At 50.8% G+C, this 25861-nt stretch overlaps 2 protein-coding genes across 4 annotated transcripts; one reads left to right on the forward strand and one right to left on the reverse strand.

Annotated features, from left to right (window-relative positions):
- Positions 1–951: 951 nt before the first annotated feature.
- Positions 952–9207, forward strand: KDF1 (keratinocyte differentiation factor 1). 2 transcript variants are annotated; one of them, XM_047868919.1, is made up of 4 exons: positions 952–1015; positions 6271–7338; positions 7801–7875; positions 8414–9207. In XM_047868919.1, exons 2-4 carry the CDS (start codon positions 6303–6305, stop codon positions 8494–8496), a joined length of 1194 nt encoding a protein of 397 aa, XP_047724875.1. In that variant the 5' UTR covers positions 952–1015; positions 6271–6302; the 3' UTR covers positions 8497–9207. The 2 variants fall into 2 exon arrangements, with proteins under 2 accessions (XP_047724875.1, XP_047724874.1); XM_047868918.1 differs by having other exon boundaries at positions 975–1075.
- A 1072-nt stretch (positions 9208–10279) lies between these two features.
- On the reverse strand, positions 10280–21350 carry NUDC (nuclear distribution C, dynein complex regulator). Of its 2 annotated transcripts, none has more exons than XM_047872254.1 (9): positions 21135–21350; positions 18749–18826; positions 13750–13953; positions 13606–13671; positions 12706–12825; positions 12435–12629; positions 11181–11264; positions 10968–11086; positions 10280–10547 (listed from the first exon to the last, which is right to left on the reverse strand). In XM_047872254.1, the coding sequence occupies exons 1-9, from the start codon at positions 21213–21215 to the stop codon at positions 10496–10498; spliced, it is 999 nt and encodes a 332-aa protein (XP_047728210.1). In that variant the 5' UTR covers positions 21216–21350; the 3' UTR covers positions 10280–10495. The 2 variants fall into 2 exon arrangements, with proteins under 2 accessions (XP_047728210.1, XP_047728211.1); XM_047872255.1 differs by lacking the exon at positions 21135–21350 and adding an exon at positions 20709–21082.
- Between the last annotated feature and the right edge of the window lie 4511 nt (positions 21351–25861).

Here is a 25861-nt window from a genome sequence, read left to right on the forward strand (position 1 = left end):
AGCCTCAGTTTCCTCATCCGTAGAATGAGAATGAGAACACCTGACCCGCCTCACAGACTAGGGGGAGGATTAAATACTACTATGCAAGCCTGAGTCCCGGAGATGCTTCGTGAAAGTCACTTGTTTATTCGTGCTATTGTTATTATTAGGTTGTTATTAAGGGGAGCAGGAACCCAGGATAGTCTGAGCCCTGACTTCTCGGCACCCAATGATGTTGCCTCTTGCAGGGACTCCATGAGATGTGGTAATCATGGCCCATTTTGGTGTCCTCTGCCGCTCTGCCGTGTGTCCTTCAGGACTGCACAGCCCAGCCCCCTCCTCCACACTGCTCGGAGGTCCCAGGGTAGAGGTAGTCGTCCTCCCCTACAGATTCCCCCAAATAGAGGTGAACTGACCAGCGAGCAGATGATGCACACCCCCTATTCTACCTCAGGGCAAAGGAAGACACCGGAGCCCAGCGGTTCACTGGCTTGAGAATATCTGCTGCGCACCTAGTATGTGCCAGGTCCTGCTCTGGGCACCAGGGGCATTGGGAAACAAGACCAGCCTCTGTCCTCAAGTCAGAAAAGGAGGAGACAGAGGACAAAACTGTGCTGAGTACTCTGCTAACGAAGTACTGAGACCTGTTCTATGTAACAGAAAACCAGACAGGCCAAGGGCCCCCCCACCCCCCCGCGGAAGACATCCCAGGGGATATGACCTTCGAGCTGGGCCTTTAAGGACCGGCCAGCGCTCCCCAGGTGCTCAGAGCCTCCTGGGACACCTGCACGTTTAACAGGAGAGGAGACTGAGCCTCGGCGTCGGTCCACCCTACCCGCCTCCTTTAACCAGACCAGGCCGAGCACCGGCTCGGAGTCCGTAGGCCTCGCGCCCAAGCCGGGCCGCCGGTGCCCGCCCCGCACCCAGGGCGGGGCCTCGGCCCAGGTGCGCGGCGGCGGCGCTTCGCGGAGGCAGGAAGTGTGTCCCCAGCGGCGGCCCGTGCAGCGCTCCCGCGAGACGCTCACCTGCGCCCCAGGTGAGCGGCGAGGGGGGCGGGGGGAGGGGCCGGCCGGAGGCGGCTCACCTGGCGGGACAGGTAAGCCCCGCGCGGGCCCGTGGGGGCGCGGGCCGGGGTGGCGCCGGTGTGGAGAGACCCCCCCCCCCCCCGCCCGAGGCTACACCTGGGCGGGGGAGGGTCCCGGGGCCGCTTCCTCGGGCACCACCCTCCCACTTCCGGGGTGCGCGGGCCGGGGAGCGGCCTGAGCGGGCGTCTGGGCTGGGCGGCCAGAATGGGGGTGGGGGGGCCGCGGTCGCCCTCAGGGCTGAGCTGGCTGGGGTCGGGGGTCTCTGCTCGCCCCGGGATGGGTGGCAGTGTCGGGAGGGGGGAGGGGGGCGTGCACACCCGGAGGAACGGTGTCAGGGCGGGAGAGGGGCTGCGTCTGCCCGCGGGCGGAGGGCCCCTGCAGCTGGAGAGCGTGGAGCTCGCCCCGAGGGCCCCGGCTGGTGCAGAGGCTGTGCTAATCGGAGGGGCAGTGCCCGGGTCTGGTTCTCCCTTGCCCCGGGACTGGGTGCCCCCGGATGCCGGATTCGTGGGCTGAGCCTTTGGGGCAGGAAATAGAAGGTGCGGGGACGCCGGGGGCGAGAGCCGAAGGCTATTTCCCGAGCAGGGTTGGGGTGCCCGTCTCCGCTGGGTGTGCAAAGACTAGGCTGGGTACGGGGGTGAGGCCTGTCCTGGGGACCTTGGGCGGAGGGGGGGGGGGTGGTACAGAGACCGACCCGTGTGTGTGTGTGTGTGTGTGTGTGATCTCAGGGACTAGGGGAGGAGAGAGCATCAATGAGAAGTTTGGGGTAGGGCGGGCCTCTGCAGTGACTTGGGGCGCCCGGCGACCGAGCCCCTCCCACGTGCCAGGCACCACACTAAGAAACCCGCACGAAATAACTCATTTAAACCTCACAGTGGCCCAGGAAGATACTCATCTCTCCCAAATTAAAGATGAGAAAACTGAGGCCAAGAGGCTTGTCCCAGGCCACAACAGGAGCAGGGGCCCTCCCCTCACTAAACCAAATGACCAGTGTTCTTAGGGTTTCGGATGTGAGGGCAGCAGCAGCCAGCGGAAGATAGAGCCTGGAGGAAATGGGCTAAGTTGGACTTCAGAAGGGTTTGGACCTAGAGGGGTGGGGAAAACTGAAACAAGCCACTGCCCTTAGTACCCTCCCCATCCCCAACCCCCCAACCCCCCAACCACCCCCCCCCTCCATCTCACCCACATTCCAGGTATGTGGCACAAAACAAAGTACATGGGCTCCAGAGTCTGGTAGAGCACAATACAAATCCTGTATCATCCCTTTCCATCTGGGTGTCTCTGGGCAAGTCACTTCTGAGCTTGAGCTTCCCGATCTGTAAATATAACATTTACAGAACAATTGTTGAGTGTTAGGTAAAGTGAAAGCCCTCTTGGGCTGGAGACTATTTCTGGCCCATTCACTGCTGTTTCTCCAGCATTTAGCACAGTGCCGGGCACATGGTAGGTGCTCAATAAATAATTGGTGGGATGAATTTATTTTTTTTTTAATTTTAATTTTTTAATGTTTATTTTTGAAAGAGTATGAGAGTGTGAGCAGGGAAGGGGCAGAGAGAGGGGCGGACAGAGGATCTGAAGCAGGCTCCGTGCTGACAGCAGAGAGCCCGATGCTGGGCTTGAAATCGAACCATGAGATCATGACCTGAGCCAAAGTCGGAAGCTTAACTGACTGAGCCACCCAGGTGCCCCTGGTGGGTGAATTTAATGAATAGTAGGAAATCCTAAAGCTTTGGAGGTAGAGAAGGAGTGATCCAGACCCTCATCAGTAACCCCTTGAAGGTTTTACATACCCCAGAGCTCAGTGTGGTTGAAACAGTGTAGACGCACCCATCCTCCTCATCCAAGGCCTGAGCCTGGAAGGCTGAGGGCTCCCTATGTGGTCCCTCCGTGGGTATAGGCTTGTCCATGGAGCTGGCAGCTGGCCACTTTGCCCCTTTCCCTCCCAAGTAACAGATAGGATGAGGTATTGAGTAAGACTCTGGGCCAGGCTGCTTGGGTAAAAGTAGATGTGTGGTTTGGATAACTTATTTAACCTATCTGGACCTCTAGGTATATAGTATATAATAATAATAATAATAATAATAATAATAATACCACCAACAAATAGGGTTGTGAAAATTGGTTTAATACATTTACAGTACATAGAACAATGTGGGCCATCAATAACTAACTCATTCACTAGAATGCAGACTCCTGACTGAGGTGAGGGAATTTTTGCCTGTTTTATCCACCAAAATTTAGAACAGTGTCTGGCATTCAGTAGGCCTTCACTAAATATTTGTTAATTGAGTGACTGAATGAATCCATACCCCCAACCCCACATTGCTCAAACCAAGGCAAAGGTTTTTAACCACTTGCCTGTCTGGGTTGTGAGGGACTTTCAAGTCATCTATTAGTCTCTGTCTGTACCCCCTTCCCTGAGACTGCTGCTACCCCTATTCTGGTCAGCCTAGAGCTTGAAGTCCTTTTTCTTTCTACCCCATGGTCCTGATTCTACTCTAAGGCCACACAGAATGTGTCAGTCCCCTGAAGCACTTACTGTATCTGACCCTGTTCTGACACTGAGGCAGAAAGGAGTCAGACACAGTCCCTGCCCCTTGGGGTCATACAGGCTTATCCTCAAACAATGGGTTCAAGGCTGACCCAGCTGACAGAGCCCAGCAGAAAGCTGTAGGAAGGCAGGTTCCCATCCCACTTGGGGATATGGAGGCTCCTTAGAGAAGGAGTGCAGAATGGGGCCGGGGAAGTGGATTGAATAATTACAAGAATAAAGAATTCCTGTATCCTCTTACCTAGCCACCATGGCTGACGTTCCCTCCCTCCCTTTCTCTCTGGAGACACATGAACCTTCGGATTTTCTTGGGAACCTTTTGAGATTAGGTTGCCGACATCATGCTCCTTTACCCCTTAGTGCTTCAGTGTATGTTTCTTAAGAGCGTTATCGTATATAACCATAGTAATCAACTCCAGGAAATTTAACATTGGCATAATACCATTCAATAATATACAGTCTACTTGTAAATTTTACCACTTATCCACATTACCCAGTTTCCAATTTTTCCTCTTGATCAATCCAGGATCACACATTGCATTTAGTTGTCATGCCCTTAAGTTGGGCTTGTCTGATGTTTCCTCCTGATTATATTCAGGTTATGTTTTTTTGGCAGAAATACTTAAGTAATGTCATATCCTTCTTAGTGCAGAGTATCAGGAGGCACATGATGTCAGTTCATCGCATTATCGGTGATGTTAATTTTGATCATTTGATTAAAGTGGTGTCTGCCAGGTTTCTCCAGATTGCTAAAATTCTCCCTGGCTGCAGTAAGTAGAAAGAAATGGAAGTGGCCAGAATGGGAGTCTCAACAGTACCTGGGTGACAGATGACCGTGGCCCTGATTAGAGAGGTGGCATTTATTTGTCCAAAGCACATTGTCTGTTAGAGCCAGAACTGGGACTAGAATACAGATATCCTGATGTTCAGTCCCAAATTCCTCACATACCACCAGTTCTATGACCTCGGTGCCATTAAATCAGGGAGAAAAAGATAAAGGATCAATGTCACAGAAAATCCAGTTTATTACTTGGAAACCCCTACATGTAATCAAGAACCTTCCCAAACATATCACTACATAATGTTCCCTAACTCCCTGAGGCATAGTTATTCGCTCCAATAATGCCTCATATATCCTACATGTTCCATCTTAGGATCTTTTAAGCATCTGTTTTCCCTACAAAACCATGAGCGAATCACAAGAACACGGTCTGTAGTTTATTCATCCTTGGTTTTACAGTGCCTTAACATAGGGCCAGCCTCAGTGTTTGTGGAATGAGTGAAGTTTTTGCTCTGAGTTTGCTAGCAACCAAGTCAGAAAGGGAAAGAAGGTGTGTTTTGTGGCTTTCTTGTCTAATCAAAGGAAGCAAAAGAGGGCTTGGTGTTAAATATTGCTAGGAGAGCAAATCTGAGCCAGACTGAAATATTGACGTGGGGACCGTTACAGCCCCATGTCTGATTGAAGGAAGAGGGGAAAGGGAAGGTAGTAATGCTCAGGTTCTGTAGCAGGTCACATGGAAAGGCTTTTGTTGAGTAGCCTCAGAGACTCTGTGCTGCGTAGGCTTACCAACAGTGGGAATAAACTGGGGGAGACCATTCCCTAGAAAGTGATATCTCAGGGGATTTTTCTTTTTATGTGGTAAGATATACATAACATAAAATTTACCTTTTAAAAAAAAAATGTTTATTTTTGAGAGAGAGAGCACACACATGCATGGATGAGGGGGGAGAGGGAGAGGGGGACAAAGGATCCAAAGTTGGCTCCACGCTGACAGCAGAGAGCCCAACACAGGGCTCGAACTCACAAGCTGTGAGATCATGACCTGAGCTGAAGTCAGACAACCACTTAACCGACTGAGCCACCCAGGCACCCCTAAAATTTGCCATTTAATCATACAATTCTGTGACATCAAACACATTCACATTGTTGTGTAACCATCACTGCCATCCATCTCCAGAACTTTTTCATCTTCCCAAAGTGGAACTCTACCCATTAAACACTAACTTCCCCTTTTCCCCTGCCTCCAGCCCCTGGCAACCACCATTTTACTTTCTGTCTCTAAGAATTTGACTATTCTAGATATTTCGTGTAAGTGGGACCATACGATATCTGTCCTTTGGGTCAGGTTTATTTCACTTGTCTCAAAGCTTATCTATGTTGTAGCCTGTATCAATTTCATTCCTTTTTAGGGCTGAATAACATTCCATTGTATATATACATCATGTTTTGCTTATTTATCCATCTATCAATGGCCATTTGGATTGTTTCCACTTTTTGCCTATTGCAAATAATGCTGTATGTACATTGGAATACAAATACCTGTTTAAGTCCCTGTTTTCAGTCCTTTTGGGTGTATACCTAGAACTGGAATTGCTAGATCATAGGGCAGTTCTGTGTTTGATTTTTGGAGGAGCTGCCACAGTTTTCCACAGCAGCTGCACCATTCTACAAACATTCCCACTTAACATCTTCAATGCCTGTCATCCTCTGGTTTTTCAAGAGTAGCCATCCCAATGGGCATGACGTCCCAGGAGATTTTGACGTGTAGGTGAGACCAGAGACAGAACTTCCTCTTGGGGAGGGAGGGATACTAGGTGAGGGTTCATGGGCATAACCGCACCCTTGATCCTGACTCCTTTCTGGCCTCTCCTCTACAGGTGCCTGGCTGCAACAAATCATGCAATGAGCCATGCCCCGCCCCGGACACCCCCGCCCATCATCTGGGCCCCCACGCCTGGGACCCTGGGAGCGGCCAACAGAGCTATGCCTGGAGACTTTTGATGAGCCATCCCAACCCCCACCAAGCCGCCGCACCCGCAGGCCAGACCCCAAGGACCCTGGCCACCATGGGCCTGAGAGCCTTACCTTCATTTCCGGCTCTGCTGAGGCTGCTGCTGAGCCCCCGGCCTGTTGCCTGCTCTGGCGACCCTGGGTGTGGGACTGGTGCCGGGCTGCCTTCTGCTTCCGCCGATGCCGGAATTGCCTCCAGCGTTGCGGGGCTTGCGTGCGGGGTGGCAGCCCCTGCTTGTCTGCTGGGGACTCCCCTGAGAGGGCTACTGACACCAACTGGTCCAAAGAACACAATGGAGTGCCCCCCAGTCCCGACCGTGCACCTCCTGGTCAGCGGGATGGCCAACGGCTCAAGTCAACCATGGGTAGCAGTTTCAGCTACCCTGACGTCAAGCTCAAAGGCATCCCTGTATATCCCTACCGCAGTGCCACCTCCCCAGCCCCTGATGCGGACTCCTGCTGCAAGGAGCCACTGGCCGAGCCCCCACCCATGCGGCACAGCCTGCCTAGCACCCTTGCCAGCAGCCCCCGTGGCTCTGAAGAGTACTACTCCTTCCACGAGTCGGACCTGGATCTGCCCGAGATAGGAAGCGGCTCCATGTCCAGCCGAGAGATTGATGTGCTCATCTTCAAGAAGCTGACAGAGCTGTTCAGTGTGCACCAGATCGACGAGCTGGCCAAGTGCACATCAGACACTGTGTTCCTGGAGAAGACCAGTAAAATCTCGGACCTTATCAGCAGCATCACCCAGGACTACCACCTGGATGAGCAGGATGCCGAGGGCCGCCTGGTTCGTGGTATCATTCGCATCAGTACCCGCAAAAGCCGCACCCGCCCGCAGACCACAGAGGGGCGCTCCACACGGGGTGCTGCCCCTGCTGCCGCCCCTGACAGTGGCCATGAGACCATGGTGGGCTCAGGGCTCAGCCAGGATGGTAGGTGGAGCTCCACATGGCTGAGGGGCAGAGCAGAGGAGGTGCTGACCAAGGGAGGGCTGCGCTGGGGTCTGGGGCCACTGTGGGTCCACCCTTCAGCCAGTTGCTGCTCTTCCTCCTTTTCCTTCTTCCTCCTTTTCTGAACTCCTCTGCATCCCCTAAGAGGCTCCTTCTGTCCCCTGCTACCACCTGCCAGAGTAACTTGCAGGCCTAACCTGCTTAAGAGGACCCAGGAGCCCATTATGAATTTGGACCTTTGCCCTAACCAAACCCCCTACCCACTCACCACCGCACAGATGCGTGTGTACACGCACACACACTGCCTGTGTCTTTGTTTTAAACACTGTTTCTCTGACCCAGCCAAGGGGTAGGTGACCCCTCCTTCATCGGGCTGGGAGCTGGTGGGGGCTAGGGTTAAAAGGATGTGATAATGACTACTTCCCCCTCCTGTTCCCTCCCTAGAACTCACAGTGCAGATCTCCCAGGAGACCACTGCAGATGCCATCGCCAGGAAGCTGAGGCCTTATGGAGCCCCAGGTTTGGTCCTGACCTGACTAGTAGAGGACACTGCCCTACAGTCTCCTCTGGCAACCCCCCTCTATTCTCCCCTCTCAGCTTCCTCCTGGGGTGGGTGGGCATGGGATCAGAAAGGGACCAGAAGCCCGAGCAGCCAGACCCCATCCCAATCCTGCAGGCTGGCTTAAAGGGTTCACTTGGGAGACATTCAGGGGGCTGTCCCTGAACACAGGGTTCAGAAGCTGCATCTAAGCCCAGTAGGGGAGGACAGTGAAGGGGGCGGGGGGTGCTATCCACTGGTGCTGAAAAGGCACTCTACCCTGTGTGCTACTACTGTTTTGTTGGTCTTCACCAGCCCCCGGGAGTGAGGTCATTACCCATTTACAGACAGCAAGGCTGGGGCTCAGGGAGGTCAAGAAGCCGAGTGGGTCACCCAGCCAGGATCAGACTGACCCAAGCTCAAGTCCTACTCTGCTCCTTCTCAGCAGGCTTTTCCCTGTCCCTGGGACCTAGATGAGCTCCTTCCCCTCTCTGAGCCTGTTTCCTCTTCCCTTCTCAGGATACCCAGCCAGCCACGACTCGTCCTTCCAGGGCACAGACACAGATTCATCAGGAGCACCACTGCTCCAGGTGTACTGCTAACCCCAACCAGCCCCAGTGGTGGCAACTCCTTCTGGGAGTATAGCCCACATCATGAGGAGGGGAAGCAGGACCCCCTTTGGAGGAAGCTGGACCATGAGACCAGAAGCAGTGGCCACCGTGGCTCCTCCTGCCTCAGCTGACTGGTTCCTGGACCATGTGCATTTCACTGGGCCACTGGGCCCATATCCCCCTGGATCCCCTGCTGGCCTGACCCCTGCCTGGGCCTGCTCCTTCCTGCCCCTGGTCTTCAGGCAGCCTCGGTCATGGAAAGCAAAGACTTCGAAATTACCTTCTGGGATTGAATCCTATCTCTATCCCCTTAACATATACCCCATAACCAAACATGCCAACCTCCCTCTCCCCGTGATGGGGAGGGAGAGGGTGACAGCTCAAAGAAGCTTATTTTAATGGACTGGGTTAGGGAGCAGGCAGGGCCTGTCTGGAATTCTGTGGGCCGTGCCCACTCCACATTATGTTCTATTGTTTCTTGGCTGATGGTGATCCGGATGCTAACACAACCACAGTTGCAAGGACAAAGGTAACAGAAGACGGCCTGGTCATCTCAGCAGATACTGTCCTTTCTGTTCAATCTGCTTGGCCGCTGCACAAGAGACATGATAGGGTGCCCAGCCTGCCTCAGTGTTGTGGGGCAGTCATAAGGCTAAAATGATACCAAGAATGTCTACCTGTCAGGTTTCCCCAATAAAGCAGTTTCTGTACCTAAGGAAGGTCTAACAAGTGCTTTGTCATTGTTGAGGGATTCTTTTAGGTAGGCCTAGCCCCCGCCCTCCCCCCGGCTGCCCCAGTTCACTGCCCATCCCTGCAGTTTCCCCAAATCCCTGAGGATGGGTCAGCCCCCACCCAGCCTCCAACTTGCAGTTCGGCTCCCTCTACCTCTCCCTGGTTCTGACAGCACTGTGGTCCACTGGGATCTTCTGGACCTTCCCAACAACCCTGGAATGGGGTCATCCTTTCATGGACCAAGAGGCTGGGGCTCAGAGGGTTCAAGGAACTTGGCCACATGACAAGTAACTGTGGCTCTCAACCTGGAAGCTGGCCTCTTGGCAGTTTTGCCCCAAAGTTAGCAAGCTGACCTGCTTGGGGTAGAAGTAGGGTCCCCTTGTTTGGACATCAGAGCACAGCTGGGTCCAGAAGGATCCTACTTAGCTACTCTTCACACACAGGAGTGTCTTAGTCCTCAGCAATGAGGAGAAAGCAGACCCACCATTCTTGACTGAACAAGATAGACATCCAGGATCCACCTCACCCCCCACAGCGTCTTATTATCTCACAGGCACCTTGTGGCAAGCGACAACTAGGCAAACTATCCAGCTCCCTATCAAATATACAAAATGGAGATGGTCCCCTTGGGGACTGTGACCACAAGGCCCCAGTACCAGTGACAAAACTGTCCCCTTTCCTTCAGCTCTGCTATCTCATCCAGGTCAAGGCCTCTCCAAGATTGAGAATGTCCACAGTGAGAAACTGTCTTAGAGATGAAAACGGAATCAACTCCAGTGGGTCTTAAATTCTGCTGAGTCATGGGCCCCTTTAAGAATATGACACATATTCTGATCCCTGTATCCAGAAAAACTCACCTTTGCTCAGTCACAGACTAAAAGCCTTGTTTTAATTTTCCCTCTAAGTAATGAGAAACAGCCCCAGAGAGGTGTAAGGACTTGCTCTAGGTCACATGGCAGAAGCTGGGCTAAAAGCCAAGCCCCCAGCACCAGCAATAAAAGGCCTGTCCCCCAGGGAAGGACCAGAGGGAAGAGAAAACAGGTGGAGTAAATAGTTTTAATGTGTAACAGTAGGCCAACTGGGGAAGATAAGACACCCCCCACAAGGCCCCAGCCCTTCTCCCATGATGCCCTGGGACCAGTGTGTCTGGGCCAGTCCCATACCTGTCCCAGCCCTGAGGCCCCCAAGTCCCAGGGAAGGGTAGGAAAAGGTGGATGGCTGGGGTTCAGCCCCAAGAGTTCAGGGAGGCATATACGGGCTAGTTGAATTTGGCCTTGGAAAAATCCATCTCCGGATGCTGATCCATGAACCTGGGGAAGGAAAGTAGGAAGAAGGTAAATCAGGCCGTCCCTCTCCCGGAAACTTAGCCCCTTTCTCCCAACCTCCCACGTCAGGTCTAATTTCTTTAGAACCCTGAGCAACTTGGAGCCAGGCCAGGCAAGCGGTAGAGCCTCAGGGTTTTCCTATAGATGGCAATGACCGCTTGTGTTCTCCCTTCCTACCCTGAGATGGCCTTGCCCTCAAGATGACCTCAGAAAGTGATTAGAGTAGGCAAGCTGAGGCTATCAATCCATAAACCTGGCTGGCTCATTCTGGAAGGGGAAGGGCGGCCCCTGTGTCCTGCTCAGTGACCCACTCACTGTCACCCAGGCCTAGACCCAACACCCACCTCCCCCCCAGAAATACCCCCCCACCCCCACCCCCCAAGCCTCCATCTCTGCATTGCTCACTTCTTCAGAATCTCCTGCTTTTTCTGCTCATCCGAGGTGGGCAACCCCATAGACTTCTGCCTCTGGTCGTACATCATCTTTTCCACCATGCTGCGGGTCTCACTGTCCAGGTCTGACAGCTGAGGGCAGGCAGTGACAAAGATGGGTAAAGCTCTGGGGCCACCTAGGCCCTCACCTCCCAGCTGAGGCCCAACACAACCAGCTAAGGCTCACCTTGGAGTTCTCAGGGTTGATCTTCTTGGTATTGATCTCAGGATCAGTGGATACCAAACGGCTCCACCACTCCATCTTGTTGATCTGTGAGGGGAACCACCGGGAGATGGGAGGTAGCCACTCTGTACCCTAGGAACCACCCCCCAACCTTTCCAAAACCCAACTCTCTCCTCTATCCTGTACCTGGGACCCACAAAGCCCTGTGCGGGGACCTAGGGTGCAGATGGGCAAGACCTCTGCCATCCCCAGTGGCTTGGGAAGCAAATGGAGACAGTTACAAATCAGTGTCATCAGGGCAAAAATGAAGTGCAGAGGGAGCTATTCATCCAGGGTAGAGGGACAGAAATTAGAGTGGCACCAGGACTAGGCCTGAGGGACTCATGGTACACCAGATGAAAAAGCAAGAGAGGACATTCCAGTTGGGAGAAGCTAGTGCAAGGACATGGGAGAGGTGAGTGAAAGGCAGGTAGGCTGGGACAGGCCTGACGTGCCATGGAAAGCTTTCCTTTGACTCATGGCACTTCACAGGGACTACATTTATTTACTGGTGTCTGTGTTGCATCTGAGGGAATGAGGCAAGGCTTCCTGAAGGCAATTTTCTATGTTTTGCTCATTGCTCTCTCACCAGCACTTAAAACAGTGTCTGGCACATAGTACATACTCAGGTATTTGCTGCATTGAATGCATGTACAAACCTAATGTAAAACAAGATGCTTTGGTATCAAAGACTCAATCGTGACTCCATCCCTACCTACAGGTAGGAGCCTGGGCAAATCTGAACTGCCCTTTTCCTGATTCTAAAATAGGAATTTTAGATCGAACCATAAAAAAAAAAAATTTCAAAAATTAAAAAAACGGGGGGTGGGGGGGTGCGCGGCACCTGGGTGGCTCAGTTGGTTGAGCGTCCAACTTTGGCTCAGGTCATGATCTCACAGCTCTTGAGTTCGAGCCCCATGCTGGGCTCTATGCAGACAGCTAAGAGCCTGGATCCTGCTTCAGATTCTGTCTCGGTCTCTCTCTCTGCCCCTCCCATGCTCACATGCTATCTCTCTCTCTCTCTCTCTCTCTCCCCCTTAAATATAGACGTAAAAACATTTTTTTTTTAATAAAATAAAATGGGACAGACCTACATTGAAAGTCCTGTGCAGATTAAAAGTGTCCACTAGGCCCCCGGCATGGTCCCTGAGTGAATGAGCAGACACCCTCCCTCCTTTCTCCATCAGGACTCAGACCAGGAGACCAGGCTGCTCACACCTTCTCCAGATGCACCGTCACCACCTTGCCGTCCTCAATGAGCCACGAGCTCTCCTCCACCTTCACCTCGTTGTAGAGCTCCCCGTCAATGATCGCTGGTTGCCCCTTGAGCCCCACCCGGAGGTGCCGCCGATGGATGTCCACCACCACATCCTTCCCCTTCAGCCGGAAGTTCACATGGAAGGGCAACGCCAGCTGCATGGGGCAGGGGAGGTCAGCAGGAGCCCCAGGCTGGCTCCCTAACCTCCTAACCCGAGCCCCGGCCACTCACATCCAGCTCCGACAAGGTCTGGGTCCAGCGGTAGTTGGGCAGGTCGGCCCCGTTGCCAAGGTTGGGCTTCAGTTTCCCTTTGTCTTTCTCATCCTCCTCCTCCTCGTCCTCCTCAGCCTCCTGCTCACAGTTGGGGTGCTCAGCTACTTACCTGACAGACAGACTGAACCCCGCTGGGCCAGGCCCAGGGATGGCACTGGGCATACAGCCGCAAAATGAAACAGACCTGGTCCCTGCCCACTCCAGGGCCCACTGGGAGCCAGAGATAAAAAAAAATGGCTCTGATCTCTGAGACAAGCAGCATACCATGTGACAAAGGACACAGTTGGTGAACAGTGACAGTCAGAGATGGACCCATGGAACCTAGCTGGGGATCCAAGCCAAGGGACTTGGAAAGAAAGCCCAGCACAAAACAGAAGGTCACAAGGTGGCTATGAACAGGGTTCTAAAATAAAACCAGGCTGCCGAATGATCAATTTTCTTTTTCTGTGTCTGTGGGGCTGAGACTCCTACTGCCAGACCAGAAACTCTGGAAAGACAAATGAATGCCCAAGCGTTGTTTGGAAAGCTGGACTTGAGAGGGAGGAGCCCCAGGGGCACATCCCCCACATATATCGCCGCAAAGGGCCAGGCTGGGCCCACAAACCCCAGCCCACCCAAATGATACCTGTCTAAGCACTGCGCTCTCTCTTAGGCTCTCCTGCCAAGGCTTTAAGACCAGTAGGTTTTTTTTAAACCCAATCCTGTGGTCCAATGTCTAGGAGTGGGATCTTGAAGGATGGGGAGGACCCCCAAAGCTGAGGGAAAGGGCATAGGGGAAAGCATCCGAGACATGGGGAAAGGCTACAGAGTCCCTAGAAGTTTCCAAGCCCCTGACTAGGCACCCCCAGTCCAACTCACCTGCTTCCCTGGTGAGCCAACGCTGCCATTCTTGAGCTGGGCCTCATGATTCTCTGCATCCTTTTTCTGTGGTGAAGGGCACAGCAGTTGGCAAGAGCATCCTCGCTGCCAGTGCTGATGGGGGTGCAGGGAGCCCACTCTTACCTGGTCAATCTCCAGCTGCAGCCTCTCTGCCTCCTCATCTGTCAGCTCCTTGATCTGGGGCCCAGAGGTATCTGACTTGGCCTCCTTGGCCAGCCTGGCTGCCCGTTCGGCCTTCTCCCGCCGCTCATTCTCCTGCCGAGATCTCTTCTCCCGCCGGGCCTTCTGCGCCAGCTGATTGTGGTGGTTGAAGGTCTGTGTGATGAGCTGGGGGAGGGACAGAAGGCGAGGAGGCACTGGGGCTGGGGCCAGTATCCCAAGGCCTGGAGTCCAGTCCCGCCTCTATCTGCTGGGTGCCTGGGCAAAGGCACTGCACTCAGAACCCAAGCTCCTCATCTATACAATGGTTGGGGGGGGGGGACACTGTACACACCTATCTCAGAACTCGAATGAACAGCTGCAAAGTACCTGGCACGATAAACAGTGGTTACTTAAAAAACACACAGTCTAGTGACTAAGAACACGACAGTGAAGCCAGACGGGCTGAGTTCTAACCCAAGCTGTCACACACTAGCTATTGTATTTTTGGCAAAGAACTTAACCTGTAAGAGCTTCAGACTCCTCACCTGTGAGGATGAATCCCTATACCTCACAGGGCTGTTGTGCAGACCCAATGGTAAGTGCTCAGAAGGTCCTTCCCTACAGAGCAGGGCTGTTATGAACAGAACTCCAGTCTCCGCCCAAGAGACCTTTCCTGAGCCTGCAGGCCTGCACTGACCTGCTTCCCTGACTGATCTCTTCCCCATGCGTACCTGTCTCCAGGACAGCAGCAACTCAGCCAACACATCCAGGATCACCACATTAGCAGGAAGCCAGAGAGAGCTTTCTTGAGGGAAAAGGCTAGACTCCTCCTCTCCTCAGCCCGAGAGCTATCAACGTCAAATCCTTCCTCTCCCACTGTGCCTTCCCAGAATGTTTCCAACCCACATCCTGCTAGCTGGTCTCCCTGCTGCCCAAGAGCTACCACAATACTACTGCCACTGTCACTAGCTGGCTGCGTGGCCTTGGACAAGTGAATGACTTTGACACTTTCTAAGCCCCAGTTTTCTTACCTGTCATGAGAATCGAATAGGACAAGTGCTTACCAAGAGGCTGGCACGGTCCTTGCCACATCATAGCCACATACACAGTGTTAGCTTCCTAACACCCCTTGCCCGACTGAGGCTAATCCAGTGTCAGCCGGTTAGGGGTGGGGACAAGTATGTTCTCCCCTATAAAAATACAATGGGAGAGATGGCCCACCTATTCATACCAATAGGTCTCAAGATGTGGTTCCCCACATCCGCAACACCACCATCACCCACAGCTTGTTAGAAATGCTAAACCTCAGTCCCACCCCAGACCTACTGAATCAGACATTCCGGGTGGGGCTCGGCAGCCTGTCTTTTTAACAAGCCCTCCTGCCCAATTCTCAAGCAGACCCGACAGTCACACCTAGACTGGAGTTCCCGGACTACTCCTTCTACCTGTGTGACCGGAGGTCATCACTCTGTGCTTCTATGTCATTATTACCAAAACCAATCTTGCATAAGTTGTTCTTTGCCTAAAATGTCCTTGTCCCTACTCCCAGGTCACCTGGCGATCTCCTGTTCATCCTCCAGGATCAGCTCCAGTGTCTCTCCACCCTCAGCAGGCCCAGGAACATACCCAACTCAGGAAACCCACCTGTGTCTGTCCACACATCTGGAAGAGGCCTCGCGGGCACTCAGCACATGATCGGTGGTCAATTTACCACCTTCCAAACATCTCTGAGCCACAGCTGGATGGAAGGAAGGGTCTGCAAGAGCTGAGGGGCATAGGTGGGGCTCAGGTTCACAAGTCACCCATGGGCTCCTAGACCTAGGTTCTACCAAATGCCCCGTGGCTTCTCATTCATTTGATGTCCGTTCCTCCGGCTACCCCCAAACTCCCAACCTCATGCCACATGGCAGTAGTTCTACACTCTACAAGGCTGAAGGGCACCAAAAGCATCCCCCAACCAAATGGGTTAACAAAATGGAGTGTGTGTGAAAGAGAAGGGAGTCACCTGAAGGCCATTGTGCTGTCAATAGAATCAGTCATGGGACAATTTCGCCAGCGAAGGCTGTTCCACCAAAGGGCCTTGGTCCCAAATCCCTAATCGGGAAGACCTTGAACTCAAGCCATTTGCCAACCAGTGGCCAAGGGGAGGCGGGAGCAGGGCCCTCCCCTCTCCCAGCTCCAGTGAATCATGTTACATCCCATTCGTCCTGTTCCTTCCTAGCTCCTGGAGGTTAGGTGAGGGCAGAGCTGAACCACCAGGCACAGCCAAGGCCAATCACAGCAGTCTCTGACCCCTCCTCCCAATCTCCTCCCACCAGCTTTACCCAGGCTCAACCCCAGGCAGAGACCCCTGGGGGTGTGGAGCCTACTCTATGGTGCCAACCAGGAGGCTGTCAGAGAGCCAAGCATCTGTTACTAGACACATCTTTGGGAACCACAGCCCAGCAGAGCAGGGAAGGATGAGGACAGCTGGGCTAATTCTACAAGACAGGCCCCAGGGGCACCTGGGTGGCTCAGTCGGTCGAGCTTCTGACTCTTGATTTCAGCTCATGATCTCACAGTCGTGGGATCAGTCTCCAAGGCAGACTCTGTGCTGAGTGTGGAGCCTGCTTGGGACTCTCTCTCCCTCTCTCTGCCCCTTCGCCGCGCATGCACAGGTGCGTGCACACACTTGCACAAGCGCTCTCTCTCAAAATACAAATAGACATTTAAAAAAAAAAAAAAAAGGAAGATGACAGGCCCCAGACTGTTAAGCGGGCAGACCTGAACACTGGCTTTCCCTGACCAAGGCTGGGTGATCGGGGAGTAAAGAGCGGTTCCCACCAGCCTGGCAAGAAGAGACACTGAGAGGTAGGAGATATTTAACCTTACCATGGCGAGGGTACCCTAAAACATCGGAAGGAGAAAACATACGCCTGTTCTAGAACTTCACATAAATTAAATCATTCAAGAAGTACTCCTGTGCGTCTTCCTTTGAAAAGCTGAACAATATTCTATTAGATCCATCATATGTATATATGACACTATTCATCCATCAGTGGATGCTTGGATTGCTTCCACTTTTGGGTTCTCGTGCATAGTGCTGCTGTGAACACGGGTGTACAGATCTCTCAAGACCCTGCTTTCAATTCTTTTGGTTATGAACCCAGAAGTGGGATTGCTTTGGCTCCAACAGGTTCAGAAAAGGACCATGAACTTGATTCTCAAATGCCAGCCACTTCATCTACATTACCTCTTTTTATCCTCACAACAGCCCTATGAAATAAGGATTTAGACCCCCTTACAGCTGCGAAAAATGAGGCTCAGAGAAAACGTGATTTACCCAATGCCACACAGTGGTAAAGCAGGAAATGGAGGGGGAGACTGGAATTCCAACTCACGTCTACCTGATTCCAGAGCCTTTGCTCCTAACGGGTGCACTTAAAAATGATGTACCTGGTGGCCTGTACACAGCAGGCACTCAATACCCAGGAGTTACTGTGTTACACATGGAGACCAGGTGGGAAGGCTGGACAGGTTTCTGCCTGCCCGAGAGTCTGACCCACCTCCTGGGGAAGAGCTGAATCTAAGTGAACAAAGAGCCAAGGAGCATGACAAGGTCTAAGACGGGACCAGCAGACAACCATACATGGCAGCTACCATCACCCCCATACCTGTAAGACACCACTTCTTTATTCACCGCTCTCCCTTCTTCCAACTATCTCTTAATCATCCTTCATACCTCAAGCACGGCTTCCTCACAGTCTTCCTTGAGCCCCCAACCTAGGGCAGTCCCCCATTTAATGTTCCTAGGGCTTCTGCCCGAACACCCACTTCTTCATTTATTAAGGGGTGGGGGCAGCATGCTACACCGTGAGATCCATGAAAACAAAGGCCAGTCTGTATTCACCTATGTAATCCCAAAGGGTCTGGCATAATACCTACCACAGACAAAGCATTAAGTGTTCAATAAATGTTCACTGAACGAATGAACAAATGCTATTATAAGGCAGTCTGGCCCGCAGAGAAACAGGAGGTGCTGGCGCTAACACAGAAAGAATATTTGAGCCAGAAGGGGTCCTACAGGTCAGTAAGTCCACCTTCTTCCACTTTGCAGACATGTAGATTGAAAGGACGAGAGAATTGGTGGGAAATCAACCAACCCACACACTGGGCTGAGATTCCAGGACTCCCACTCTCAAGCCAGTGTGTCCATGACAGAGTAGCCTCAGATCATCAAGACACAGTATAGCACATTCTAGCTTGTCAGATGCCTGACACCACAGGAAGCAGTTTGCAAAATGTCTCCCCCTTGTTACTATGTCTCTTTACGTGAAAACAGTATCGATGTCCTAAAAATCATTGTTCGGTGAGGTAACATTTTCACAACTTACCAATTTTCAAAAATATAATTACAAGCTAAAGTATCAGAAGGAAGTTCAAGGTCTCAGAGCCTGTACCACAAAATGCAATTCCCAAATCCATGAACTTTGGGTCACCGTATCTGGGAAGACTGGGATTGGTTGGCTTTAAGTTTTCCTGTATTTGTTTTCTAAGCTCAATTTCTAACATTTGCCCACTCTCACCACCAGGTAGGTAATTAGATAAAACTTCTTCAATGGAAAAGGAATCCAGCAGCATGCGGTCAAGGGCAGAAGACAGTTTTACAACAGACTCTGGTTCCAATGGTGGCTCTCTCACAACTTAGCTCAAGACTGAGGACAAAGTGCCAAACACCCGTGAGCCAATTTCCTCATTTGCAAAATGGGAATAGTAACACCTGTCCTTCTCAAACTGCTAAAGGATCACGGGAAATAGAGGCAGATAAAGCACCTGGCAAGGAAACGGGCTTCAATAAACGACAGCTTGGTTCCCGTCCCCAACTCTTCACCCTTGGCATTTTACTTCTGCTGAAGGCTATTATTACGCCAAAAGAAGACCAGGGGAGCCTTTCTTCTGAAGAGACAGAGCTTCCCAAGGGACAGCAGGCCCCAACACTCACCTTCTCTGCCATCCCCTCTTCTCCTCCAACGAAAAAGTCTGTTTTGCGTCGAAGGAAGCTGAAGAAAGTATTCACAAGCTGAAAGACAGAAGGAGACTGCAGCTGTGGAGATGCCACAACGGGAGCCCCTTGACTGCACAGAAATCGGTTTCTTGTCCAGGAGGGATCTTGGGACTTGACTGTTTTACCCCAAGCCTCTCATCAGAGGAGACAGCCTCCCTAACAGGTCCTACCTTAGTCACTTCCACGAGGAAGCCTAACTTAACCTTATTTAGATTGCCTGAAAGGTAGATTTCTCATTTCTCCTGTCTATGGGTACATGGGTTTCATATTCCTTGTGGGTCTAGAAGGAGCCTAAGGATATAGAACACTCCTCTCAATCCAGGGGTTGAAACATCTAGGCCCAGCTTTCCTCTCCAGACAGTAAAAGTCCATCCAGACTGGCACTGGCTGAGTTACTAGGGCAGAGACGGAAGGAGGAGAGTATATGAAGCCACTTCAGAGAAGTTTAAAACCAACTAACTCTGACTGGTACACCAGAGTATCCAAATGGTTAAGAATACAAGTTTGAAGATCAGACTGATACATATTAGCTCTGTCATCTTGGGGAAGTTTCTCAACTCTAAAACAGAAACAGCAGCAGGACCTATTTCTAGGGACCCTGTGAGGATCAAATGAGATAATGGAGGTGAGGGCCCTTAGTAGCGCCTGACCCAGAGCAAGAGACCTCCTATATTAAGCCATAGCTTTTTTTCTTTTTAATGTTTATTTGAGAGAGAGACAGAGAGAGACAGAGACAGAGTGTGAGTGGGGGAGGAGCAGAGAGAGGAGGAGACACAGAATCCGAAGCAGGCTCCAGGCTCTGAGCTGTCAGCACAGAGCACGCAGAGCAAGAGACCTCCTGCCAGAGTGAACTATGGCTTATTCTGTCTACATCCCCAAAGCTTGGCACCAGGCTCAGCGTATATGCTCAGTAAAACTTTTCCTGAATGAAATGATCTAACGGTGACCAAGAATTAGCACCTTAGCGCTTTTATCTGCCCAAAAGTTCTAGCATCAGATTTAGAACCACTCGTATCTTCATGGTTTGAATTTCTACTTCTAGACACTTTTTTGATTCACTCAAAAATGAACTTGTTCCCAAATCTAATGTCAACAATTCAGGAGGATGAGGAAGGGAATCTTTCACACCTGCAAATTAGTAACTCTCTTCCCACCTCAAAAGGCTTAGGAGTCCTTGGTCTCCACAGGCACCTGGGTAAAAGAATGGGAATAGAAAGCTCAAAGAAAACTTGTTCCCAGTGAGACAAAGAATCAGCAATGGACTGTGGAAAGCACAATGGCCCAAGGAGTCTGGTCCTGTCTGGTCAGGAACCTGTTGGATGATTTTAGGCGAGTTCCTTTGGTTTCTTTACAGAATGAGAGTTCTGGAACCAATCTCGATAGGCTTTTCTATTTCTAACTTTCCACGTTTTTGGCCCAAAAAACCAACTCCAGAATCTGTAACAGTTGGTTCTTATCGTTCATATGCTATGTGTTATTATGCAATCACTATGTATGAATTATGCTTTTGAAAAGTTTTAAGCTCCATCAGGGCCAGGGCAGATTTCTGCTCACATCTATATGCCCAGGACCCAGTCTGGTGAGTGTCTGGCACACATCAATCACTCGAGAAGTATCTGAATGAACAAACCTGACTACTGAGAATTCCTTACTGTCCTTCGAGACTTTTCCTGTCCAACAAAGATTCGGAAATTAAAGGACTTGTAGCTCTATCTCAAAGACAAAGGAACTGAGGCTTGGAGACGTGGAAAGGTCCCTTGTAGGTAGGTGCTGGAAAAAACTGTGAACCCAGGCCTCCTACTCCCCATTCACGGCCTAAAGGGACCACGTGCTAACATCACCCCGCCCCACCTCCACCACCACCACCACCCCCCACCACCCCCCCCCACACACACACATTCGCCAGCTCGGTCCAGGTCTTGGTAGATGCAAATCCCAACGTATAGGATGCTTCATCCTAAGAAATGCTCTTCGGGGGAGGCCATCAGACGGAAAACGAGGCCGGAAGCATGTATGAGACTGGGGACGGGTTAAGGGAGAGGGCAGCGGGTTTTCCAGAACCGCGTTCGGAGACGCCGGAGTTGCTAGATACTAAGCGGGGCCGGGAGCCCGGGACAAAAACGAATGGGGCCCTAAGTGCCACGGGGAGGCCAGACCGGAAGCTGGGTCGCAGTGAGGACGTAGGAGGAATCCCAGGAACCCGCGAGGCCCAAGGGTGAATCTCGACCCCAGAAAACAGAGAAGTGGAGTAAGCGTGGCTAGGACCGCGCGGGTTGGCGAGCGCCTCAGGACCAGGCCAGGCCGACGCCGCGCGGGCCGTTACCTCCTGCACGCCGCCCTCGTGCTGCTGCGCCATGGCCAGCAACATGCCGTCGAACCGCTCCTCCTCCTGTTCTCCGCCCATCGCGCCTGCCTCTAGCCACGCTCCGAGTTCCCAGCTCCGCACTCGCGTCCCGCGTTCTCCCTGCTCTTTCGGGTCGCGTCCGGCCCAACGGCTCCAGTCGTCCGCCTTCCGCAACGGAGCCGGAAACACGCACGCGCCGCACCGCCCAGGCCCGCCTTCTCGCCCTGTCTTCCCGCCTCCCTCCGGGCCCGCGACCACTGACCGCGCGGCAAACAGCCCGCTTCACCGACCATTGGTCGACATGCTGAGCCAATCGTCGAGCGCGTCCAGGAAGCGGTGGGCGGAGCAAGGGTCCCGGAGTTTGGCGTGAGTTGCTATGGTCACCAGATGCTTTGGAGCCTTCCAGAAAACCCTGAACTGAAAAATCTGGCCGGGTTGGAAGTTAAAAAGGGACAAACTCTGAGCTTCACCCCTGAGAGTGACTTCCCAGCTTGTAGAAAAGTGGAACTGAGAGTGTCCTAAGTCCTCTCTTCCAGTCCTTCCATGAGGCAGCGGAGGCCCTAGCCCAAAGGAAAGCCTACTTCTGTCATCATCACACACTTGCCAGGACCAGTTTCTTGGGATGACAAACTGTACAGTGGCTCGAGCCTCGTCCTGGGAAGGGCTCCGTGCTTGGTTTAATGCTCTTCTGATGCAGTCTTGAAATTCTTAATTTTTGAACAAGGGACAACACGTTTTGCACCGGGCCCCACAAGTTATGGAACGGTATTCAACCTTCAGTGGGAGACACGTCCCAGCCATCTATGGAAAACCGCTCCACTTTTGCGGTGAAATTCATCATCTTAGTCTTCTCAGGGATTCTACCCTTGTTATTGTCCTTTTTTTAAATCTCCTGCATCACAAATGTTTTTCTTCTGGATCATTCCCTTCAATTTACAAACATGCTCTAATGTCGCTTATTTTTTACCATTCCGTGACTCCCATTTTCTCATCCTACCACTGCAATTTTCGGTTCTCACTTACAGCAAAACTTGAAAAGATTGCTATACTTGTCTCTCCACTTTGTTACCTTCTATCTTTCCTCAATTTATTGTAATTAGTTTTTTTCTTTTTTTAACATTTATTTTTGAGAGAGAGAGACAGACAGACAGAGCACAAGCAGGGGAGGGGCAGAGAGAGAGGGAGACACAGAATCTGAAGCAGGCTCCAAGCTGTCAGGCTGTCAGCACAATGCCGGACGCAGGGCTTGAACCCAAGAACCGCAAGATCATGACCTGAGCCGCTGTCGGTCGCTTAACCCGACTGAGCCACCCAGGCACTCCCTAATTAGTCTTTTCTTAAAAGACTCTAACCAAGGGTACAATGACCTTGTGTTGCCAAAGCCCATGGACCAATATTATCTTCCTCAACTTCCCAGCTGCATCTGACAGTTTGCTCCCTCTTCCTTCTGGAAACACTCCCCCCACCCCCCGCCCCCACCCGGCCTTCAGGCCATACATAGGTCTCAGAAAACACAGCTCTCCACGGTGAGAAAAAAAAAATCCAAGACGTATCTTTTTAATGTTTATTTAATGTTTTGAGAGACAGAACACAAGCGGGGGAGGGGCAGAGAGAGAGAGAGACAGTATCCAAAGGAGGCTCCAGGCACTGAGCTGTCAGCGCAGAGCCCTATGCGGGGCTCAAACCCACAAACCGTGAGATCATGACCTGAGCCCAAGTCGGTCGCTTAACCCACTGAGCCACCCAGGCGCCCCAAAAAACCCAAGCTCTAAAACCTTGGAGTCCAGCTTTACATGACCATCCCCCACAGAGGGGTCTCCTTCTCCTCCTCCTCCACTGCCTCCTTTAGAAAATGAGGGTGAAAGCAAGAGCAATAATAATGACCACTGCCCTTCCTTTACTGAGCACTTGCTGTGTGCCAGGCTCTTTGTGTCCTGAAAAACACCTAGGAAAGGCATTATTAGAGGCAGAGTTTCTGTGAATCTAATGAAACTTGAACCTCAGCGCCCTTCACTTGCACATCCAATGCCTTGGGAAGAAGCTGGGCAAAGTCTTCTTTATATAGATATAGATATAGATATATAGATGTTTTATAGATGTTTTATAAATATTTTACAGATATTTTATAGATATTTTATAGATATATTTTATAGATATAGATATTTTATAGATAGATATAAATACTAATAGTTCATGAGTTCAAGTTTGAGCCCCGAATTGGGCTCTGAGCTAACAGTATGGAACCTGCTTGGGATTCTGTCTCCCTCTTTCTCTGCCCCTCCCCTGTGCACTCTCTCTCAAAATAAATTAAAGCTTTAATATATATATTTTTATTTTGCAAAAATAAAAAGTTTAAATTATAATTGCTCAAGACCACTGTTTGTACTGTTTTTTGCCCACTCTATCCCACTTCCCACTATGAGTGATTCCCAAGACACCTGGGAAGAACCTGGGTGGTGGAGGAGAAAGAAGGACATGTAAAGAGAAGAAGCAAATCTGTACAAAATTCTTTCAGTCATCATTAAATTGTCACTTCATAGTGATGCCAACTCAAAATGGAAGCTCTCTCCTATAAAGAATATGCAGCATATACAATTATAAATACTCCGTGCATAGAGGCGCCTGGGTGGCTCAGTCGGTTGAGCGTCTGACTTCAGCTCAGGTCATCATCTCACAGTCGGTGAGTTCAAGCCCCATGTCGGGCTCTGTGCTAACAGCTCAGAGTCTGGAGCCTACTTTGGATTCTGCGTCTCCCTCTACCTCTGCCCCTCCCCTGCTTGTGCTCTGTCTCTCTCTCTCAAAAAATAAACGTTAAAAAAATTTTTTTAAATAAATACTCCACGCATATATTTCTTTTTTGATAGTAATTACGCAAAGTAGAATTTATCAAAATTCCTACTACAAACCTATAAGCACGACTACAAGTATCAGAAACATCTGTGTGAAGTATCCTGGCTATCAAGAATAAGACATGTTTTTATTCCTAAAAAAGAAAAAAAAAAAGAATAAAACCTGTTTTTGATCAACCATTCCAGAGGAAAGACAGAATCACCGCTCCATTTTCACTGAAGGAATTTATTTTTAAAAATTTTTAATTTTTTAAAATATTTATTTTTGAGAGAGAGAGCATGAGCAGAGGACGGGCAGAGAGAGAGAGGCAGACAGAGGATCCAAAACGGGCTCTGTGCTGACAGCAGAGAGCCCCATGTGGGGCTAGAACTCACCAGTGAGATCATGAACTGAGCCGAAGTCTGACGTTCAACCAAATAAGCCACCCAGGTGCCCCTGAAGAAATAAGGGGGAGGGAGCCACAGTGGCCCAGAGCAAAAGTCAGAGCCCCAGCAGGGTGAGGAAGGTGGCCATATGGCATGGGGTCCAGCAAGGTGAAGAAAGTGTCCCTGAGTGGGAGGGGGCAGCCAGACACAAGCTATCAGAGCCCAAGTGGGGTAAGGAGGGCATTTCATAGGGAATCGGGTGGTGGTAAATATGGGAGACTGATTATAAATAGATCCAATAAGTGAATAAATTCAGAATGATGAAAGCCAGAGTTCTCGGTGTTGGAGAAGGGAGTTATAAATATAAAAAGGGGAGAATGAGAATGAACCCTGTTATAGTAGATTCGAATTGCAGGTAATAGTCTGAACCCATGTTTTATAGTATGTATAAATAGATATAGAAATAAATATAACTGTAAGTGTGTGGGGGGGTGTACTCTCCTTAATTCTGGAAGGGCCTGGGAGCAGTGACACCCTCATAACAGTGAGCAAGTCCAGGTTTCTAATTACCCTCCCAGTACCCAGATCATGGTTTTTAAATACTACTCTCCACTAAAAGATTGAACCAGAGCTTCTTGGAGTACTGGTTGATTGCAGGGGCTTGAAAAGAGGTATCTGCTTAGACCGGAAAACAAAGGATGTTCAAAGAATGATGGGGCATGACAAAAGGACAGACTCCAGCTTGAAAGAGCTCCCGTGGGCCAAATCTGTGACAATCTGAGCATTCAAATAAATAACGATAGTAACAGATTACAAGCCACTAAACAAAATAGGAGAACATGAGTTCATAAATAAATACATACATACATACATTCCAACTATGAGAAGGTATGTATCTACATTTTCAAAATACCTCCTCGCAAACTACAGATTCATTACAAAGGGGAAGAGAGTAAGTATAGTGGAGAGGCCTGGCAGACATCACCTTACTCGGGTGACCAACGAGAACCACAGGACAGATGGAAATGTGTGCTATCTGATAGAATGAATCAAGAACACCTCACTTCTGTGATATTCCTGCTAAAGGTACATAATCTGAGTCTGATCACAAGGAAGCCTTAGACAAACCCAAAATTGAGAGCCTTGCTACAAACTAACTACAACTCTTCAAAAGCGTCAAGGTCGTGAAAGGCAAGGAAAGACTGAGGGACTTTTCCTGACTGACAGAGACTAAAGAGACATGACAAATGCAGCGTTGAGATTGTGGACGGAGCCCTGTCTCTGGAATACTTCCTCTAGAGCATTTGCTGAAGCTTAAGTGAGGTCTGAGATTAGATGGGAAATGGAAGGGAAGAGGCAAGCAAAGAATGTGCAGCTAAAACACGTAGGCAAATATCGTCAAGCAATTAATCAAAGTATTGTGTTATTCTCCCGGGTTTGTGACATTCATGTTTTTCTGTCAGCTTATTTTAAGTTTGTAATTGGCAGCGA

The sequence above is a fragment of the Prionailurus viverrinus genome, chromosome C1 (assembly GCF_022837055.1).
Source record: "Prionailurus viverrinus isolate Anna chromosome C1, UM_Priviv_1.0, whole genome shotgun sequence".
NCBI classification, from domain to species: Eukaryota; Metazoa; Chordata; class Mammalia; order Carnivora; family Felidae; genus Prionailurus; species Prionailurus viverrinus.

Excerpts from the sequence above, each read along its gene's own strand:
- KDF1 (XM_047868919.1), top strand. The coding sequence starts at position 6,303 with ATGCCCCGCCCCGGACACCCCCGCCCATCATCTGGGCCCCCACGCCTG. Across the intron at positions 7,339-7,800 it reads CTCAGGGCTCAGCCAGGATG|AACTCACAGTGCAGATCTCC; the intron begins GTAGGTGGAGCT and ends TTCCCTCCCTAG. Across the intron at positions 7,876-8,413 it reads GAGGCCTTATGGAGCCCCAG|GATACCCAGCCAGCCACGAC; the intron begins GTTTGGTCCTGA and ends TTCCCTTCTCAG.
- NUDC (XM_047872254.1), bottom strand. The coding sequence starts at position 21,215 with ATGGGCGGAGAACAGGAGGAGGAGCGGTTCGACGGCATGTTGCTGGCC. Across the intron at positions 18,827-21,134 it reads ACGAGGGCGGCGTGCAGGAG|CTTGTGAATACTTTCTTCAG; the intron begins GTAACGGCCCGC and ends TCTGTCTTTCAG. Across the intron at positions 13,672-13,749 it reads TGCAGCTGGAGATTGACCAG|AAAAAGGATGCAGAGAATCA; the intron begins GTAAGAGTGGGC and ends CCTTCACCACAG.